General features: G+C 38.9%; 2 protein-coding genes across 3 annotated transcripts; both read left to right on the top strand.

Annotated features, from left to right (window-relative positions):
- The first annotated feature begins 380 nt into the window (after window positions 1–380).
- LOC130724156 (cytokinin riboside 5'-monophosphate phosphoribohydrolase LOG7) lies at window positions 381–3,586 on the top strand. Of its 2 annotated transcripts, XM_057575329.1 has the most exons (4): window positions 381–709; window positions 2,169–2,297; window positions 2,473–2,657; window positions 2,961–3,586. In XM_057575329.1, exons 1-4 carry the CDS (start codon window positions 506–508, stop codon window positions 3,352–3,354), a joined length of 912 nt encoding a protein of 303 aa, XP_057431312.1. In that variant the 5' UTR covers window positions 381–505; the 3' UTR covers window positions 3,355–3,586. The 2 variants fall into 2 exon arrangements, with proteins under 2 accessions (XP_057431312.1, XP_057431313.1); XM_057575330.1 differs by lacking the exon at window positions 2,169–2,297 and having other exon boundaries at window positions 390–709.
- An 812-nt stretch (window positions 3,587–4,398) lies between these two features.
- On the top strand, window positions 4,399–8,201 carry LOC130724153 (disease resistance protein RPM1-like). The gene is made up of 2 exons (XM_057575324.1): window positions 4,399–7,515; window positions 7,860–8,201. Exon 1 carries the CDS (start codon window positions 4,702–4,704, stop codon window positions 7,486–7,488), a length of 2,787 nt encoding a protein of 928 aa, XP_057431307.1. The 5' UTR covers window positions 4,399–4,701; the 3' UTR covers window positions 7,489–7,515; window positions 7,860–8,201.
- Window positions 8,202–22,806: the final 14,605 nt, after the last annotated feature.

Raw genomic sequence — 22,806 nt, 5'->3', positions numbered from 1 at the left:
GCTAGAAAGAGACGAATGAGAAGGTAGCCTCAGGCTTGGATTGAGGAGGTGCGTCACAACAACATATCGCGCTTCTAAATCACATAGGCTTTCCCGAAGACATGGCTTCCTCAGGATGTGGCGATTCAACGTTGGAACTGCGGCTAGGCTCCCAATGGTAGATGGAGGCAGAAGAGGTGGCCAAGGTGGAGGCATGTGTGACGGGGGGAGGTTAAAATCTTTTAACAAAATGAAATGTTCAAAATTTTTATATTGTCCTCATAAGCCCAAAATCTCATTAACCTTGAAACAGTAAAAGCCCAGCACAAAAAAAAAAGACTCTATCCTCTGTTTGGCTGTTTTTGCTTAATAAAAAATCTGTCCATGTTCTGTCTCGGTGCAACAAGAATATTGTTTGTATTTTCCAGACATCCCATAGATTATCGAAGGAAAAAAAAACATAGATTGTTGGTGTCTACTACTATAGTTATAGTAATCTTCGCTGGTTTCTTTGGGAGTTTCAAGGATGGGATTCTCAGTGGCAGCTTCGCTGGGTTCCCATATTGTGCTGAGAGAAACTCATGAAAACAGAATCAAGTGCCGATTGTTTTGCAAAAGAGAGCACAGTAGCGTTGGTTTCAAGTTCTCAAAGCGTAAGGCCAATCAAAGAGCAGTTTTTCTTAGCAAACAAGAGTCAGTTGACTTGGATGAGAGGAAGAGCCCAAATGAGGTAATACCCACTTAGCATTTACCATCTTCTTTGTTGAAGTTAGTGTCTTTTGCTTGTATGTGATGAGAATTGGGAATGTTGAAGCCCATTTCTGTTAAACAAGCTTCTGTTTTGTTGCAATGCTTAAGAGTGGCTAAATCTATATAAACTTGTAGCTGTTTTGTGTTTCAATGGATATGGTATGCACATTGATTAGAGAATGTGTTCTACTGAATTTGTTTTCTGAGTATGTTATTCATGGAAGAATCTACCTGGGGAAGGCTTTGTTGTGTTGTTATTCATGGAGGAGTTTCCAGTTTTACAATGATGGGATGCTAGAAATTGATGATATGGAGAGCAGTTTCAATTTTTTGATGGAAATTGTTTACCTTTACTATGGATATTCTTCTTCTTTTATGACTGTATGGAGGTTAATTGTTAAGTTTCTTGATAGGGAATCTGAAGCACACAAGTGTGTGGGTTTTAGGACTGTAGCTAGGTTGCACTATTTACCACAGACCTATCAAAAAGTAGTTGTAATCAAATTTTGTGAAGGTGATGGTAGGGGTATTTGCTGGGATTCCTTTGGTGGAAGACAGAACTCAGAAATGATATAGGGGTTGATTTTTAATGGGACTGCTGATGAGTGATGGCCATTAAACATCTTTCTTCAGCTTATCTTGTGTCTAATTGTTGAAAATACTGTCTTCAAACCTTGATATTTTATGAAAAACTGTGAATGAGAGCAAAATAATTCATTTTCTGTCTTGAAAACTTAAATATGACCTAACCTATGGTAGGACTGGTTTCTACTAGTATTCAATAGCCTAAGACGCCCGTTTATCCATGGATTCGTGCTGGTTAGTCATGGAAGTTGATTTTTTCTTAATAGGGCTTGCCATGATGTAGTTATGGGCTCCGTAGTGTTCCTGTGGGCATTTGCTTATTTGTGTCATGAATTTTGTTGATTCTCAAATTTGTTCTCATTTTCATTTTGTTCTTTCTGCATTCCACTTTGTGGTATTGAGTATTGACATCAGTAAATATCACGAATAAACCATATTTGAGGTTATGAGGTTCAGCAATGTGAAATGCAATTTATGATGGATAATATTGTGGACCTAGGGTACATATATCTAGTTTGTCCTTGGGGCAGTATATTTTTTGCTTAATTAGGCATATGCCACCTTTAGAATTCTTGGACTTAACATTCCAACTTCTGGTGCCGATAATTGGTGCAAACTTTTGGTGCTTGATACAACTCTAACAATAAGGAAATAATAGGTCAAGAACTTTGCTCAGAACTGATTATGCATCATGGATTCTCTAGAAAGCACTTTGTTCAGAGAGTTCTTTTAGGCTTCTAACTTCTTCCTTCAGTTCTAACTATATTCAATAATTTTTATGGCCCTTTGGAATTGCTGTGAAAAGTCAGCAATATGAATCTTAACTTCGGTTTTCTTAAAACTATAAATTACAGGTTAGAGAAGAGATCAAACAATGTTATGAACTCATAAACAGATTAGGGAGAGGAGCTCTGTATTTAGGTTCTTCAAGGATGGGCCCTGGCCATTCGCATTACCTGCAAGCAAAAGAGCTGGCCAAAGAGGCAAGTAATTTCTTACATTAGCTTGCCTGTTTTCTTGCTTACTTGCTGCTGGGTATAATGCAAGTTCTTATTCTTTTGTTAGCCAATAATGTTGCTTCTGGCATATTTGATTGAGACATTGGCAAGTGTCTTCTGTAGAAGATATGACTATTTTTCCTCACATCTTTGTGAGCAGATAGCAAATCTATTGGACTGCACTACATGGTCAGGGGCTGGACCAGGGCTAATGGATGCTGTTACTCAAGGTGCTCTTCTGGCAGGAAAACCAATTGGTGGATTCAAGATAGGAAAAGAAGCAGGGGAATGGACAGCATCCAACTTCCATCCATACTTACCGTCAGGAAATTACCTTACCTGCAGGTAATCTACTTCCATTGCTTTATAGCACTAACGCACATGCAAGTGTTTGACGGAGCTTTTGAGAATAGCTTATGACCTACCTTTAAGTTGTTTTGAGCTTATTTTCTTAAGATGCTCATATTAGCTTATGAATAAGCGTTAATGTAACATATTTTGTACTTCTTTCAATAAGCTTCTCAAATTAGCTTATGAATAAGCACTTATGTGATAAGCGCTTATTGCCATAAGCGCTTAATTAAGTTATTTACCCAAACGCATCCTTAACTTCAATGGTCTGCTTAGACTGTTTTCAATTTTTTTCAGGTTTTTCTCTGCGCGAAAGCACGGGCTGGTTGATGCTGTAGTGAGGAGCAACTCTTCTGATAAGACTGCTGTTGTTGCCCTTCCTGGTGGGGTTGGTACTCTAGATGAGTTGTTTGAGATACTGGCATTGATTCAGCTAGAACGAATTGGATCAAAGCTTCCTGTTCCCTTCCTGTTGATGAACTATGATTCATTTTATTCAAAGCTGCTTGACTTTCTAAACGTTTGTGAGGATTGGGGAACTGTCTCTAAAGGAGAAGTTGCATCTTTGTGGAAGGTTTGTAACAGCAACTCAGAAGCCTTGGCTTACCTGGCAGATTTCTACTGCATTTCTTCCAGTGACACAAGTCAGAATGTAACTGAATTGTATAGCAATCATGAATCAGCTTCCTGATAAGAATTTTCCCTTCTTTTTTTCTTTTTGTCCCCTGAATGTTAATTGTTAGGTAATAATTTTCTTGCTCAACATAGCTTGAACAGTATAATATTCTGCTAAATGGTTGCAATGTTAACAAGTTTAATGCTTGACTTTTGACATGTGCAGTTGCAAGCAGATTCATAGGTAGTCACATTTGTGATTTGAATTGTGGAAAAAGGAAATGAGAGTTTTTTCCAACTTCACTTAATTATTTTTGTTAACTAGTGCCATTTATTGTTATTATTTTTAAAAACTAATTTTGATTATCATTAGTCTCAAAAGAAATAGAAAACTGCTTCAAACAAGTAAATTATAAATCATAGTCTAAAAGAACATGACAGTGAAGGCTTGAGAAGTAGAACAGAGGGGGGAAAGGAACAGGGAAGCAAGCTCTCATAGAGGGGAATGGATGGAGAATGAGGAGCAGACTGGGAGGAAAATGTATGGTTTATGTAAAAAAAACAGATACATGGCATGCTAAGAACTAAGTATGTGCCTAAATACTAGTTGAGTTTGTGTGAGTAATATTAACCCAATCCATATGAAGAGTTGAGTTCCATTCACTTTTTGCTTCAAAGTGAGTGTTAATGCCTATTAGCATTTACATCAACAGCGATTCAAACATATCACGGTTCTGTGTTTGGAACAAATAATTGAAGGAGTATGGCATGTTAAGAACTAAGAGATCACTAGCTCTACTGCCAGCACTTTCATTTATGAATGATTTGAAGAAAAATTAAAATGGGAATATTTTGTAAAATCAATCGCTTCCTCCTTATTTGATGCCCCAACAAGTACGTGTACCCACACATGTTTTAGGCATAGGAAAAAGTGTGGTTGAAACTCAATATAGAGACAGGAACAGAAGAGAAACAAACGGGATTGGGACAGATAACAAGTGATATGATAGGAAAAAAAAGAGATAAATATGAATAAAAATTGAATGGAAATGAGATGAATAGAAAATGCCGTGTGAATTTCACATGCCCACTAAGCTATGAGGAGGGTAGGAAGTACAAACCTTGAAAAAATGTAGATCCAAACACTAATTATCAAAGTTGACTTGTTTTAGGAACGACCATGTTCTTGGGTAAGCAGCCAAAGGAGTAACTTCCATATGTTATTTATTTATTCTTTCGGAACAACTAAGAATGACAAGTTGAGTCTGAATAATGATTAAACAATGACCTGGAAAACTCAAGTCTTCTTCCTCTCACCATTGAGTCATTGACTTTAGGATATAAAGATCTTGAAGCACAAAAAGCTTCCCCTTCATCTCACCACTTAGCAGAAACCAGAGCTAGCCAGAACTGCCAGAACAAAATGTGTGATCAAGTAGTGTCCTTGGCTCGTGAGCAATTGCTCCCACTGGCTCGTGATCATCTGCTTCCAGTGTTAAAGGAAGCAGCCAACATGATCAGGGGTGTTCCAAAAGGAGTAGCAGAAATGAAAGGTGACCTTGAAAGCATTGAAGACTTCATCAATGATGCAGTTCGAATGGCTGAGGCTGAAGAAGACCACACGCGTGATGGGATCAAAACAAGGGTGAAGCAGCTCAGAGAAGCATCTTTTCTCATAGAAGATGTCATTGATGAATACTCCATCTGTGAGGGGCATCGGCCTCGGGATCCCGGGTGTGCTACAATCCCCCGTGACACCGCTGGCTTCATCAAAACCATGATGCTTCGCCTTCAGATAGCCTACAAGATTCAGAACATCAAATCAGAAGTTGATGGAATGGTGAAAGGAAGTGATAAAAGTGGCATTCAAATCCAAATTTCTTCAGAACAAGGACAGAACAGTTCTTCAGGAATTCAAAATCTCACATTGAACAACCTTCAACCGGATCCATTGAAAGATGAAGCTGAAGTTGTCGGCTTTGAAGCTCCAAGAGATGAATTGATTCGTTGGTTGGTGGAGGGAGAAGAAGCAAAGCGCACAGTCATCTCTGTGGTGGGACAGGGAGGTCAGGGGAAAACCACTCTTGCTAAGAAAGTCTATGACACTAAAGAGGTCATTGAGCACTTCCGTTGCCACGCGACGATCACGGTGTCCAAGTCCTACAATGTAGATAGCTTGTTGAGAGACATGTTGCAGCAGTTTTGCAATGAAAGCAACAAGGATCCTCCTCAGGCAATGGAAGGAGAGCCGTTGAGAGCTGAAGTGACAAAGCACTTGCAGGATAAGAGGTATCTCATCTTGTTTGATAATGTTTGGGACATAAATTTCTGGAAGGTGATTGAATATGCTTTGAAAGATAATAAGAAAGGAAGTAGGATATTAATCACAACCAGGAATATGGATGTTGCTATGTCATGCAAGAGATCTTCTCTTGTTCTAGTGCATCAGCTGCAACCTTTAAGTCGAATAAAATCTTTGGAGCTGTTCTATAAGAAGGCGTTCTTTGAATTTGATGGAGATTGTCCCAAAAATCTTTTGGATGTATCTGCTAAAATTGTTGAAAAATGTGATGATTTACCTCTAGCAATTGTGGCCATTGGCGGTCTTTTATCTGGTAAAGATAGAGATCCATTTCAATGGGAAAGGTTTAATGAAACTCTAAGTTTCGAGTTGGAGAAGAATCCTGATTTGTCTGTTATAACAAAGATTTTAGGCTTGAGTTATCATGATTTACCTTACTACCTCAAATGGTGCTTCTTGTACTTTGGGATATATCCTGAAGACTACGAAATCAAAGCTGATAGACTGATTAGGCAGTGGGTAGCTGAAGGGTTTGTCAAAGATGAAAAGGTGAAAACAGTGGAGGAAACTGCAGAAACATATTTAACGGACTTGATTCACAGAAGCCTGGTTCAAGTGACTTCATTAGCTAGTGATGGAAAAACTAGAAGTTGTCGTGTTCATGACCTGGTACGACAAATGATCCTTGATAAAATTCAAGATCTAAGTTTTTGCCATTTCCCTAGTAGTGAAAATGAGAAGAAACCAGTCTTTGATGGAATGGTTCGTCGCCTCACAATAGCATCCAGTTGCAACAATGGGATGGGAAGTGTTGAAACCTCAAACATTCGGTCACTGCATATTTTCAAAAATGAAGAACTACCAGATTCCTATGTGACAAGTATCCCTTCAAGGCACAGGTTACTAAAAGTGCTTGATCTTGAAGATGTTTCCCTGTATCATCAAGTTCCTAAAAATTTGGGGGACTTGTTCCTCTTGAGGTATTTAAGCTTCAGAAATACAAAGGTAGAAAATCTTCCAGGATCCATTGGTATGCTCCTCAACCTAGAGACCTTGGATCTAAGGCAAACGCTGGTGCGCGAGTTGCCAAGAGAGATTAACATGCTTACAAAGCTAAGACACCTTCTAGCATATGATATCTCCAAGGGAGTTGGGTATGGGATTCAACTAAAAAATGGCATTGGGGACATAGAATCCTTACAAACTCTACGTGAAGTCGAAGCGGATCACGGTGGGATTGAGCTGATAAAAGAGCTTGAAAGGCTTACAGAGTTAAGAATGCTGGGGTTGACCAATGTGAAGGGAGAATACACAAGTGCTCTATGTTCCTCAATAAATAATAAGCAACACTTGGAGAAACTATATATTACTGCAGTTAATGGAAAAGAGGTCATTGATTTGCATCATCATGTATCTGCACCTCGACTTAGGAAGCTTCGCCTTACTGGGAGGTTAAACAATTTCCCACACTGGGTTCGAAATCTCAACTTACTTGTTAAGTTGTCCTTGTCACACTCCATGTTAACTCATGATCCCTTGGAATCACTGAAAGATCTGACAAATTTGCAGTACCTCAGCATCCTGTACCATGCATATGATGGTGAAACTTTGCATTTTCCAGATGGGGGGTTTCGGAGCCTGAAGCAGTTAGTACTCAGGCGCTTGTATAATTTGAATTCTATCAGTATCGGTGAAGGAGCACTGTGTTCACTGGAGAGGTTAAAGTTGGTGAATATATCCGAACTCTATGAGGTGCCTTCTGATGTCTATGACTTAAAAAAGCTTCAAGTTTTCCACATTGTGAACATGCCAGAGTTTGAGCAGAACATTGATCGCGATATAGGAAAGTTCCAATGGATCATAGAGCAGGTGCCCTTTGTGAGCATTGCTGAACGAACTTGGGCATGAAGAAAATGTCCAACTTTGGAAATAAAGGTGTGTTTTTTCTTCCTGATATTTGCATAATGATGTTGTTAGTAATGTCAACTGTTTAGCCTTCAACATGAAAGTTTTATCTGATTCCCAAGATAATTTCTAGTACTTCTCTCTGTTTGGTTTTTGGTTTATTCAGCATGTTACTTTTCAGCATTTGTTAGAAATTATGAATGGTAATGTCTATTCAGCAAATAAATAAATAAATATAGCATTGTTTTCGGCTTCAAGGAGTACGGACTTGGATTTATCTTTTCATCATACACAGTCTCACCTTTTCTCTTTGGTTATATACTGATATTGTAGTTTTTTTTGTCAACTACTGATATTGTGCTTTAAATATGCAGGAAGGCATAGTGCTGCAGAATTCAGATTCTCCATGCATGCAGGCTTTCATGATGATGACATTATATGTTTAAGTTTCTGCTTTGGCCTTTGGTGCTTCAATCCTCAAGTGAAGAGAATAATGGACCTGTCTTTCCTTGGTAGAGGAATATGAAACCTCTGAGTAAATGAGAGTGATTCAAGACATTTTGCTTTTTTATTCGTTTCCTTTGCAATGTATCATGCTTGCATTATGTTGTGAGAATTTCTTTTTCACGAATTGTAATCCATTTTTTCTGTTGATATATGCCTTTTCATTTAGATATTGACATGAAAGTTTCATGTAATTTCATTCCTTTCATAACGTTTCCTTTCTTTCTTTTTTCTTCTAAATTGCCTCTGCTTCCATCAAGGGTACCAATGCCTTGGTAACAATAAAAATGAATTGCATCGCCCTCCTTTTCAGATTACACCAGTTCATGACTGATATTTGGATAGTTAGTATCATGTGATGGAGCAAGAAAAATAAGAGGCAATTGATTCCCTCTTGAAATAAAGAAAATCAGTTCGATTTTCATGTTATATTTTTCATATCACTTGTAGAGGGTGGACAATTAGCTAGAACGTAGCAGGTGATGGAGTTTAAGCAAAACTGATGGGAAAAGAACTATCCAAAAACTGCAGACCAAGAGTAGGGCATCACATCATAAACACTTTTAAATCAAACAAAATTTAGAGGAATTGATTTTTAATGACCATTTTAGACTGGGGTCTATAAGTCAGGATTAGAAACATATTTAACCCATATCTTAAATGTTTTGAAACTCAAGGATTGTATAATATCAGGTGGAGAGTGCTCTTAATTAGATATAGTCATTGATGTACTAAAATGACAATCAACAAGATACATACGCCTCTAACTCTCATGAGATAATACATGTTCCGATAGTCAGATGGACTACCTCCCAGTACCCACAAACAGTAGGTTGTTGAATGTGTTCGCCCCTGCTTCGTCTCCGAGCGTCATCCGAGAGATTCGTGCTGAGTACTCTTGCATCCTGCTTAAGGGTGAAGAACTGCGTACACAACAACCCAACTTATAGGGTGATCCAAACTTAAGCGGTAAGCTCCACACTAATCTACCACAAAGGGCCAGCAACCAACAAATCTCCATTTTTCTGTTACACATGCATTTAGGTTAGGAGTCTAGTTAGCTATATAAGGTAGTATACACTATGTAATTGGTATGTTGATGAATGATATGTCCTCTCTTTCCTCTATTCTCTATGTTCTCCTTCCCTTTTCCCTCTCTTTCTAGTTCTTGTCCTATCATTTTCTGACTACAATCCCAACAAAACCGATTGCGATCCGCTCCACCTGATAGGGTACTTTACAAATCCGATGTCATTATGACGACGATTCAACTAAACTAAGGGCCCAATCGATTGCGATCCGCTCCATTTTCCCGTTGCTCATGTCTCATCAAAAGTTAGCAGTTCACTAACCAAGGATTAAGCGTAGCGCTCGAAGCCCTAACTAACCAAACGATGGAGCACCCACGATTCCTTATGAGTTCCTAGATGATATTGTGGGCCCAATCATGCATAGCATATTGAGATTATAACGGGGGAGAAGTGGAAGTGTGGAACTAATAGTTCAACATGAGTAAATATGTTGTGTGACATGAGATGTGTCATCACAACAGTTGGCTTGAACTAAATTATATTCTCCTTTTGATATATATGATATGATATTGTGCTGTTATATGTTCATATTGTGACTAACATATCACTCACTGCATGTGGGATCGTGAGAGACTTGGTTGTGCAGCGGATTTCATGGGAAAAGCACATTTCTCAGGGATGCAATTTCATCTTCTTGATAAAAAAGGTTTATTTTGCAAATATTAGAAGTATGAGGGTATTTCAAAAAAATAGTAAAAATATTTAGTCACCTATTCTATTCATATATTGATTTTAGTGGTACAACTTATTCAGGTATGCTACACTTTCTATTTGCTTCCTATTTTTCTCATTTTATCAATTATTTTGTCAAAAAAATTGTCAGCAATTATAAAACAATACAACATGAGACACTCCATCTACAACATATTTTATCTATCTCTTTCTTTCCATCTTTGTCACATTGTATATGACATCGGGTCTTAGACCCTCCAAATTATCAAAAAAAAAAAACATTGTATATGACATCAACTTTTTATCTTTTTTCTTAGTGTTTCTACACTCATTTTGTTTATCCAACGTTTTCCAATTATCAATTATATCTCTGAATTGTGTATCCATCCAATGGGGATGGGGGAGTATACCAATCAATTTGTAAACAAAAAATTAATGAACTCGTTCGATCACAGTTATGAATTATCTAGGCTTCAATAAGTTTTTGGTCCCTAACCTTTACCAAATGCTCGGTTTTCGTCCATCGCCGGAGCAAAAGTGGGTTTTAGTCCATAACCTTTGCCACAAGATTTGGTTTTCATCCCTCCGGAGCTCTGGGTAACGTCGGCCCATGTGACAATGCCACATAATATTAACGAGGCCAGGTGGCTTTTTTTTGTCCATTTTGTTAAAAAAATAGAAACCCAGAAAACCATGAATCTTCATCTTCTTCAATTATCTTCTTCATAATCCTCATCTTAAAATCCAGAAAATAAAACATCAACATCACTATTCATAAAATCCCCAAATTAAAAACCTACTCCCCAAATTAAAAATCCCTAAATTAAAACATCAAGCCACCATTTTCACTAGAAACCTATTTCCAAAACATCCAGCCCTGACTTTCTCCTCTTCCTCCTCCTATACAGCTCATCGCGCTCTTCTCCCTCTCCCTCTGGTTCTCGAATTCCACTTGTATCCACCTCTATATCTCCTTCGATCTGGGTTTTCATGGGTTATCCTTTTCGACCCCAGATCGAGGGAAAGTGCGAGAACCCAGATCTTTGCTCAATGGTGGAACTCGCGGGAGGTAGCGGCAGAGATGGAGAAGATGACGCGGCGCAGAGACGACTCGATGATGGTGGTGGTTCTTCAGCGACTCAGATCCAGGAGAGGGAAAGCTAGGTTTGGGTTTCTGGGGAAAGAGTGAGAATGGGGGTTTTCTGGGTTTTTGGTTTAGATATGAGTTTTCATGAGTTTCTTCATTTGAAAGCTCACATCTTTATCTTGATCTAAGATAGCACAGATCTGGTTTGCGGTACAGGGACGATATCTGGCTTATGTGCTCAGCAATTCATAGAGTATTTGATCGATGATTGGTTCCCTTTAATGGCTTTTGGGTTTCCAATTTTTGTTCGTCGATTTGTGCATATCTGAAGAAATTATGTTGATTTCAAATTGTATTTGTCATATGGGATTTTTTTTATTGTTTCTTTCATTATTTGGATTATATAATTTGTTAGAAGAATGAAATGTTAGTTTTACTTGTAGCTGTTAGTTTAGTTGGGCCAATTTGTGGGCTTGTGACTTAGCTAGGATCCGCCACTAGTATTGGCAAGTTGCCACTTTAAGTGGCAGTGTGTATTGTTTGTTGTATAAATACTGTGTACAGAATGAATGAAGTAGAGAATACACTTTGGTAGAAACAGTTTTATCGTTGAGTTTCCATATTCTCTCACAGTTGGTATCAGAGCTCCAAAAGGGGGCCTGATCCAAAAGAAGAAGATCGCAAAGAACCGCAATTCTTGTGAGTAAGGAAGGTGAAGACGAAGCACAATCAAGGTTGTGAGGATCTAATTTCGATGGCAGACAAAGATAACTCCAATTTCATTCCACCAGCGGTTCCCAAATTCGATGGGTATTACGATCATTGGGCGATGTTGATGGAGAATTTGATGAGGTCGAAGGAATATTGGAGTCTGATCGAGCATGGAATTCCAGCATTGCCGCCCAATCCAACCCCAGAGCACACAAAGGCACATGAAGAGGGAAAATTGAAGGATCTCAAGGCAAAGAACTACCTCTTTCAATCCATTGAAAGAAGAATCATGGAGACCATCTTGCACAAGGACACAACGAAGGAAATCTGGGATTCGATGAAATCCAAGTTTCATGGCTCCAACAAGGTTAGAAGGGCTCAACTTCAAGCTCTTAGACGTGAATTCGAAGTTCTTGGGATGAAAGAAGAAGAATCGGTGAATGATTACTTTGCAAGAACTCTTGCAATTGCAAATAAAATGAAGATTCAAGGTGATACACAGTCAGAAACCGTTATTGTAGAGAAGATTCTTCGGTCTATGACTCAGAAATTTAACTATGTTGTGTGCTCCATTGAAGAGTCAAATAACGTGAGTACTCTCACCATTGATGAATTGCAAAGTAGCCTTCTTGTTCATGAGCAAAGAATGACAAGTTCTGGAAATACAGGAAATTCTGGCAGCTATGGAAATTCGGGCAGTTCTGGCAGAACCATGGAAGGGGTAGAGGAAGATCTTTCAGAGGAGGTCGTGGAAGAGGCAGGAGCTGGAACAAGGAGAGTGTTGAATGCTACAAATGTCACAAACTTGGACATTTTCAGTATGAATGCCCAAGTTGGGAGGATAATGCCAATTATGCAGAATTTCACGATGATAGTGAGGAGCTTCTTCTTATGGCAAACTCAGATATTGAGGAGCAATCATCAGGAGGAAAGGTATGGTATCTTGATTCTGGGTGCAGTAATCATATGTGTGGAGTAAAAGATTGGTTCTTTGAATTAGATGAGGATTTTAGAACCACTGTTAAGCTTGGTGATGACTCAAAAATGTCAGTAAAAGGAAAGGGAAATGTTAAACTTCGTATTATTGGTATTGTTCAGATTGTGACTGGGGTTTATTTCATGCCTGATTTGAAAAACAACCTGCTGAGTATAGGCCAATTAGAAGAAAGGGGATTAGACATAAGTTTTAAGAATGGATGGTGTAGGGTTTACCATTCAGATAAGGGTCTTATTATGGAGTCTAAAAGGTCCTCAAATAGAATGTATCCAATTCTGGCAATTGTTATTACTCCTAGCTGTTATAAGATTGCTGGTGAAGATGTCACCCAATTATGACATAGAAGATATGGACATCTCGGAATTAGTGGTTTGAAGATTTTATCTCAGAAAACCATGGTGAGGGGATTGCCTGCACTAAAGGATTCTGGAACAATTTGCTATGACTGTTCAAGGGGTAAGCAACATAGAGAACCCTTTCCCCATAAGAGTTCTTGGAGAGCTTCCAAGAGACTTGAGCTCATTCATGCTGATATTTGTGGCCCCATAAAGCCTGAATCCAATAACAACAAGAGATATTTCATTACATTCATAGATGATTTCTGCAGAAAGACTTGGGTTTACTTCTTGGCTGAAAAATCCTCTGCTTTAGAAGTATTTAAAAGGTTTAAGGCTTTCTCAGAAAAGGAAAGTGGTGAGGTTATATGTTGTCTTAGAACTGACAGGGGAGGGAAGTTCAATTCTAAGGACTTTGATCAATTTTGCATTCAACATGGTATTAAGAGGCAGTTGACTGCTTCCTACACCCCACAACAGAATGGGGTGGCTGAAAGGAAAAACAGAACTATCTTAAACATGGTAAGGAGCATGTTGTCAGAAAAGGAAGTTCCCAAAGAGTTCTGGCCGGAAACACTTAACTGGGCAGTGTACATTCAAAATAGAAGTCTTACAGTTGCAGTTAAGGATGTCACACCAGAAGAAGGATGGAGTGGAACTAAACCTAGTGTTCATTTCTTTAGAGTATTTGGGCGTGTAGCTCATGTTCATGTTCCTGAGCATTCAAGGAAGAAGCTGGATGATAGAAGTGTTAAATGTGTACATTTAGGGGTTAGTGAGGAGTCTAAAGTGTAACGCCCCAATTTCTCAACTGAGGAGTCACATTAGTAACCTAACAAATGTCTAAGGACTATTTCATAATCCTAAGAAAACTCGATATATATTTTTTTCCTTTTCAAAACAACTAAACACAGTTTATACATATCATGATCTTAATTAAACAACCCGTTCCCGACATAATAATAATAGTGTCTTACATCATCATAAGCAAGTTTCCAAAATAAGTACGCACACTTAAACAGTGGCGAAAACAGGGTTTTAGTAACAGAGTTTTCAGGTAGCGAAGTAGACTCAAAGCATAAACCACTAAGAGGAAACTATATAGCTTCTTCCATCCTTGCTCCGCCAGTTACTATCCCTCCTCCATCTCAGCATGGCTAAGCATCGCCAGAAGGCTCTTCATCGCCTAATAGCGTTAAGCGCCCAAACAACAAGTAGCAAATAGAAAGGGTTAACTCCATGCAATTACCATGTATGAAAGAGAAAATCATGCAATTCAAATTTAATTACCTATCATGGTAAATAAACCAGCAACATAACTATACTCATATATCAACAACTTATCATATAACATCAAATCAGACATCAAAATCCTCAACAATATAACCTCAATTCGGATATCAATAATCCTCAACAATATAACGACAAATCAGATATCAATAATCCTCAACAATATAACAACAAATCAGATATCAAAAACTTCATCAATATAACGTCAAATCAGATATCGACAATCCTCAACAATATAGATTAACTCAGCTATCAACCACTTAACATATCAGATGACAATAAAACCAACAATATGAGTCAATCAATAACGTCTCAAAAGACGGGACGATGATAGGACCACACCTCCTCATCGCCACTTATAACGTCTCACAAGACGGGACAATCATAGGACCACACCTCCTGATCGCCACTTATAACGTCTCACAAGACGAGACAATCATAGGACCACACCTCTGATCGCCACTTATAACGTCTCACAAGACGGGACAATCATAGGACCACACCTCCTGATCGCCACTTAGCGTCTCACAAGACGGGACAATGATAGGACCACACCTCCTCATCGCCACTTAATAACGCCACGAAGGCCACACAGTACAATCCAACAACGCATATGCACAAATATATATCAACAATTTCAAATCCAATAATCAAGACAGAATAACCCTATGCTACTCTTAATATCAACAAGCATACGTCAACTCAACTCAATGACAGAAACCAGTAAACGGTCGAAGCCTCTCAGAAAACGGAGACACATGTCTCAATAAGTTTACTCGGCCGGGGCCTTCAGAAAACATTTGGCACAAGCCTCAGAAATAGTCAACATAAGCAAGCATACAACATTGCAAGCATAATAATCATAATCCAATTCCAATCAATATAAACTTCTTCATCTCAAACACATGCAGTGCGATAAAAACAGGCAAGACTCAAGGACACGCTAAAACTGAGTTACCCTTACCTTCGTGAGTAGAAGTTGGGCATGGAAGTTGTGAACCTAGAACAAAGAAAACACAATCATCAACACAAGCTTCACTAGGAGCAACACGATCTACTAATACTAATCGAAATCGTAAAGAAGCCTCTAAAGCTTCAGAGTTCCTATTTAGGCACAAATTGACAACGGAGACTTCGTTCGCTAAAACGAGCATAACTCGAGCTACAGAATTCGGAATGACACGAAACTGGAGCCAAAATTTTTACAACGGAAAGAGCTACGCTATAGCTCAGGTCATAGAGACCCAAAAATTATTTTTGGACACGGTACCCTAGCAAATAGGTTTCGGCCACTCTCAAAAATAGGGTTTCCGAACTTTTTCTTCGACCTAAATCGATTCCTAGGTATTCTTAGGCGATATCTAGGCCAGAGAAACTCTCAGCAAAATTATCGGGTCGAAAATTGTCGCAGGGGTATTTTGGTCAATATTTTTAGCTCGGAAACTCAAAATCAGAATTTCGAAAAACAAATTAGATGGGGTCGACACCAACGACGATTATGACGACTAATCCTACTAACGCTAAGCTCAGTTGAGAGTTTTAAGCCCAAAGGACGGAACTTTAGCCCAAAATGGGTATTTTGAGCAGAATCGAAACTTGGCGGCCTTTCAGCGACATTCGGCAAAATGTAATCCGCTAAACATGCTCAGGGGCACGCAGGGAATAAGTTTAGACAGATAAATCAAGTTATTTGGACAGTTTTACAAAAAGCTCAAAACTTTGAGCACAGAAAAACATAGAGAAAAGCGACAGAATTTACGATCAGAGGTAAGGAAAAGCATCAGTACCTCGAGGCCTACGCGTAGCAACGAGCTGTGGGACGATCAGGCAAGAATCGACAAAAATCACTTCTCCTCCTCTCCTCCTCCTTGCTCACGGCCGTGTGTCTGTGTTTTGTGACGTTTTTGATTTTTTTTTTTTCATTTTTCAAGCTATTTATAGGTTTTGGAAAATGTGGAAAAATGAAAATTTCGCGATTCCGATTTCTCCTGTGCCATCCTCTGTGAATTCTAAGATAGGTTTTGGCGATAGAATTTCAAAACTCAAAAGAGGTTTCTTGGAATTAAAGCAAACGACCCAAAGTCGGTGTAAATCTAATTTACCCGAAAAACTACTTTTTGCAGTGAATGTTAGATGCAGAAACTTCCTTCTGAAGAAAGATTGGAAACATCGAAAGAAATGGGTGTACGCGTGTGGAATCTTCATTTGAAGCTCCGAATAGAAAAAGTCTTCATCGTCCGTTGATTTTAGGTTTCTTGAACTAGCAGTGATTTAGTTTCGGAAAACTTCCGAGTATCGGAATTTGACCTTCATGCATTCCAGGGTTTCGTATCGAAACGCTTGTTATGGAAAGGAATAAGAGAAATTCTTATATTCCTCTTGAAGATTTTTGGAATTTATTCCTATAGTGTTCCAAGGGTATAAATTAATCTTTTCCTAGGGTTTTTGTCCTAGGCGTAAACGAATAATACTTGCGTCATAAGTTCCGTCGATTCGAATCTTGTCCTTAACCTTCTCGTGAAATATCTTCTCCATACATTTATTCCATTTAATAAACGTTTATCCAGTTTTCTTACTTCACGTTACATCGAACTTATTCGTGAATAAGAAATTTCACTAATTTATTCTAAGCTAAAAACTTGGGTCTTACATAAAGCTTATAGACTCTATGAACCCAATGAAGGTAAGATCATTATTAGCAGGGATGTGGTGTTCAGTGAGTCTGAGAAATGGGACTGGAACAATAAAATGGTGAAGCAGTCTGATCTGGTTGATCTTGGAGATGAGGAGGACAAAAATTCTAGTACTACTTTGATTCCTGAAGCTGTTACAGAACAGACTATTCAGGGAGAGACTTATGAGCAGAACTCACCAGAACCCTCACCTTCTACTACTGCTGGAGAATTGCATCAGGATGGTGATGCACCAGAGGCAAGTTCAAGAAGGAAACGAAGCACATCACCGCCAAATTAGTGGAGATGATTTGGATGAGGAAGACTTTAACTTGTCAGTTTTCTCTCCAGTTGCAGATCCAATTTTTTTTGAAGAAGCAGTGAAACATGAGAAATGGAGAAAAGCTATGGATATGGAAATGGAAGCTATTGCAAGAAATAACACTTGGACGTTTGTTTTCCTTCCATCAGGTTGTAAGAGCATAGGGGTGAAGTGGATTTTTAAGACTAAGTTCAATGAGAAAGTAGAGGTTGAAAAGTATAAGGCAAGACTTGTTGCTAAGGGCTATGCTCAACAGCGTGGTGTGGATTTTACATAAGTTTTTGCTCCGGTCGCAAGGTGGGATACTATTAGAACAATACTTGCTCTTGCTGCAATAAATGGTTGGTTTGTTTTCCAGCTTGATGTGAAGAGTGCGTTTCTTCATGGAGAGCTGAAAGAGGTTGTCTATGTTGAACTACCACTGGGGTATCAGAAGAAAGGTGAGGAGGAAAAAGTGTATAAGCTTCGTAAGGCTCTTTATGGGTTAAAGCAGGCTCCAAGAGCCTGGTATAGCAGGATAGAAGCCTATTTTCTGAGAGAAGAGTTTGTCAAAAGTCCTTCAGACCATACTTTATTTGTTAAACATGGTAAAGGGGGTTTAATTCTCATTGTTAGTGTTGAAAGTCAAATGCAATTAATTAGCACACTAATTAGAATAATTAGAGTCTGATTTGTACAACTAATTAGGACTTTTATGTTAATGTTATTAGCATTCATAGAGAGAATATTTTCCCTGATTTTTAGGCTAGAATAGTGCCCAGGTCTTTAGTCATTTGTATTCTATAAATACTGCTCATGTATCATTTTACCTATCAATATAATATCATACATTTTCCGCATGGTATCAGAGCGCGATCTGAACCATCCCTAACCTAGCACCGTCAAGCCATGGGAGACCAAAAATCTGATGAGTCACTCAAGGCGGAGGCTGGATCATTTCCGACCAGCTCACACGACGGGCTTACTCACCTTATCACTGGTCATAAGTTGAATGGCCAGAACTATAACCAATGGGTAAGGTCAGTCACGATCTTCCTCCAAGGAAAAGGAAGAGAAGGCTACATCACAGGAGATTCCAAGTGTCCTGAGAAAGGGGACACCAATCTTCAAAAATGGCAACTTGAGAACAGCCAAGTGATGACATGGCTGCTCAACACCATGACAAATGAAATTGGTGAAAATTTCATGTTCTATGACACTGCAAAAGATATATGGGATGCAGTGAAGGAGACGTACTCAGATGTCGACAATACATCTGCTGTGTTTGAGATAAAAAGCATACTCCATGACCTTCGACAGGGAGAATCCTCAGTTACTGAGTATTTTAACATACTCAACAGACATTGGCAGCAACTGGACATATATGAAGAAGTTAAATGGTGTTGTACGGAGGATCAGAAGAAATACAAGGACCTGGTCGGAAAAGAGAGAATTTACAAGTTCCTATTGGGACTAAACAAGGATCTTGATGAGGTTCGTGGAAGGATCCTTGGTGTAAGATCAAGATTTGGTCATGTGGTACAACTCTATGTTTTGATGATAACAAGTATTTATTTGTGGATGAACAATTATGATACTCTAATGTTTGTCTTGAGTGTTTTGACAAACAGGTTCTGATTCTGACACCAGAAGATATATTCGTCAGAGGATCTGAAGATCAGAGGATCTGAAGATCAGAGGATCTGAAGATCTGAAGATCAGAGGATCTGAAGATCAGAGGATCAGAAGATCTGAGGATCAGAAGCTCTGAGGGACCAGAGGCTCTGAAGGTCCAGAAGCTCTGAAGGTCCAGAAGCAGAAGTTACGAAGGTCAGAGGATCCAAGCATCCCTCTGACTCTGATCACCAAGCTTCACAAGTTCCAACACGAAGCATAACTCTGATCAGAAGTCATTGGTTAAAGGCAAATGTCTCTATCAAGAAGTACAAGAGCAGTGTACTATTATGACAAGCCTACCTACCAAGGTTCAGCCACAGCAGGTTCTGGAAGTTCCAGAAATGCCCTCCAACGGTCATATTCTCTCAACAGAAATATCCTTTGCACCTTGGACTATAAAAGGCTGAAGAAAAAGAAGAAAGCTAAGAGAGAGAGATCAAGAGCTGCAATACAAGAAAAGATTCAAGCCTCTACTTTCTTCATCTGTTCTTATTTAGTTTACACTCAGCTTATTTAGAAGCAAACCTTTGTAAACACCAACCTCAAACAGTTGTTTGATTTTCCTTAAGGGACGGGGTAGGTCAATATCCTTAAGAAGACTAAGAGAGTGAATCTTAGTGGTGATTCCTTTAGGAGATCAAGGTTGATCGGATCCTAGAGAAGACTAAGAGAGTGAATCTTAGTGTGAGCTAAGTCAGTGTATTGTTAGTCACTTGTAGGTTTCAAGTGCAGTTGTAACAATTATCTGATTAGTGGATTGCCTTCATTCTAAGAAGGAAGAAATCACCTTAACGGGTGGACTGGATTAGCTTGAGGGATTTATCAAGTGAACCAGGATAAAATACTTGTGTGCTTCTCTCTTCTCTCTATCTTTATCCGCTGCACCATCTATCTTAGAGAAACCGAAAAGATTTACTTTAAATCTTAAGGGGAAAGTTTTTATATTGAAAACTCTATTCAACCCCCCCTTCTAGTCGTTTTTCATACCTTCAATTGGTATCAGAGCGCAAGTTCTGATTACCACACTTAACAGTGTTCAGTAGATCCGGGCCAGTGTGAAAAACTCATGGATTCCACCACTACTACAAGCAAATATCAATACAGTGCAAGACCACCTATCTTTGATGGTCAGAGATTTGATTTCTGGAAAGACAGAATCAAAAGCTTCTTTCTTGGCTTTGATCCTGATCTCTGGGATTTTGTTGTTGATGGCTACACCCCTCCTGTCGATGAACATGGTGTAAAGATCCCAAGGAAGAAGATGAGTGAAGATCAAAAGAAGAAGTTCAGAGATCATCACAGATCAAGAGCTATTCTGCAAAGTGCCATTTCATATGAAGAATATGAGAAAATTACTGATCGTGATTCCGCTAAGTGTATCCTTGATTCCTTAAAGATGACACATGAAGGAAACAAAAAGGTGAAAGAGACAAAGGCGTTGTCTCTGGTCAAGTAGTATGAATCCTTCCAAATGGAACCTGACGAATCCATTGAGGATATGTTTTCCAGATTCCAGTTGATTATTGCTGGAATAAGACCCCTCAACAATAGCTACACCACTGCGGATCATGTCATAAGGATCCTTAGAGGTCTTCCCGAAAGCTGGATGCCTTTGATAACTTCTTTGGAGCTCACAAGAGATGTTGAGCAGATGAGTTTGGAAGAACTCATAAGCATACTGAAGTGTCATGAACTAAAGCGTGCTGAACATCAAGATCACAAGAAGAAGTCTATAGCCTTGAAATCCAAATCTGAAAAGGCTAAAGCTCTCCAAGCAGAAGCAGAAGAATATGAAGAAGCATCAGAATATTCTGATGAAAATGAGCTGACTCTGATATCCAGAAAGCTCAACTGCATCTGGAAGCACAGACAGAGCAAATACAAAGTCTCATCAAAGGACAAAAAGTCAAAGAAGCACTTCAAGACAAAGAAAAGTCTGATGGTGACTTTTGACGAATCAGAGTCAGAGGATGTTGACTCTGATGGTGAAGTTCAAGGACTCATGGCTATTGTTAAAGACAAAGGAGCAGAGTCAAAGGATGCTGTTGACTCTGACTCAGAATCAGAAGGAGATCCTAACTCAGACGATGAAAATGAGGTATTCGCTTCTTTCTCAACCTCTGAACTGAAACATGCTTTGTCTGATATCATGGATAAGTATAACTCTTTATTGTCTAAGCATAAGAAGCTGAAAAAGAACTTATCTGCTGTTTCTAAGACTCCTTCTGAACATGATAAAATTATTTCTGATTTGAAAAATGATAATCATGCTTTAGTGAATTCTAACTCTGTGCTTAAGAATCAAATTGTTAAGTTAGAAGAAGTTATTGCTTATGATGCCTCTGATAGTAAGAATGAATCTAAATATGAAAAGTCTTTTCAAAGATTCCTGGCTAAAAGCGTAGACAGAAGCTTAATGGCTTCAATGATCTATGGCGTAAGCAGAAATGGAATATATGGCATTGGTCATTCTAAACCTTCTGAAGTTGCTCCATCATCTCTTAAGAAAGGAACTTTCTCTATGTCAAAATATCATGCTCAAATTCCTTTATATTATCCTGTTGAAAGACCCAAAGTTGTCAGAACTTCTGGGCTAACTAACAAGAAAGGACCCAGAAAGTGGGTACCAAGGGATAAGATTATATATGTTGCAGATATCTTCAATAGGTCCATCGAAACTCCAACCGTGGAACCTGGACAGTGGATGCAGGCAACACATGACGGGAGAAAGGCATATATCCCAAGATCCAAAACTTGAACCTGAGGGTGAAGTTAATCTTGGAGGCATCAGTAGAGTAAGATTTGGTCAAGTCAAAGCTAGCTGAAAAAGCTTGCAGAGATGAGCATGACTGTTTCAGATAGAAACAAAGACTCAGAACTTGTCAAACCAGAAGCAACAACATCAGAAGATGCTACTACAACTTCTGACTTGCGTCATCAGAAGAAGAGTAGGTTCATAGCTTCTCATTCTGAAGCATCTGAAGATGGAATTTTGTCCAGAATGGAGATGTCACCAGAACCTCTGGACTTTGACACTTCTGCTCTCATAAGAAGATATACTAATCAGCAGCCAAGTATCCCTTGGTATTCCTTCTGAGGGGGAGTATTTCGTCTTATGCTCTTACTATTTTTTTTCCACCTTCATTCTTTTTGCTTATGACAAAAAGGGGGAGAACTAATAGTATCTTGACAACTCCCTTATGTGATCAATTTCCATGTTCTGACGAGGTTGATATTAAGTATTAGATTCAGGGGGAGCTTTGCTCAGAATCAAGCTCGAGTCTTGGATTCAGAAGGAGCAAGATAAACTATACACTTCAGGATAAGTTTTAACTCTGATACCTTATACTCTCAGTGTATTCAGTTTATTTGTTTAGAGTTGTTCATCAAAATACATGGTTTTGTCATCATCAAAAAGGGGGAGATTGTAAGATCAAGATTTGGTCATGTGGTACAACTCTATGTTTTGATGATAACAAGTATTTATTTGTGGATGAACAATTATGATACTCTAATGTTTGTCTTGAGTGTTTTGACAAACAGGTTCTGATTCTGACACCAGAAGATATATTCGTCAGAGGATTTGAAGATTAGAAGATCTGAAGATCAGAGGATCAGAGGATCAGAGGATCTGAAGATCAGAGGATCTGAAGATCAGAGGATCAGAAGATCTGAGGATCAGAAGCTTTGAGGGACCAGAGGCTCTGAAGGTCCAGAAGCTCTGAAGGTCCAGAAGAGAAGTTACGAAGGTCAGAGGATCCAAGCATCCCTCTGACTCTGATCACCAAGCTTCACAAGTTCCAACACGAAGCATAACTCTGATCAGAAGTCATTGGTTAAAGGCAAATGTCTCTATCAAGAAGTACAAGAGCAGTGTACTATTATGACAAGCCTACCTACCAAGGTTCAGCCACAGCAGGTTCTGGAAGTTCCAGAAATGCCCTCCAACGGTCATATTCTCTCAACAGAAATATCCTTTGCACC

Source organism: Lotus japonicus, chromosome 6, assembly GCF_012489685.1.
Source record: "Lotus japonicus ecotype B-129 chromosome 6, LjGifu_v1.2".
Classification (NCBI taxonomy): Eukaryota; Viridiplantae; Streptophyta; class Magnoliopsida; order Fabales; family Fabaceae; genus Lotus; species Lotus japonicus.
The sequence above is the reverse complement of the archived record's forward strand: the minus strand, read 5'-3'. Positions and strand labels throughout refer to the sequence as shown.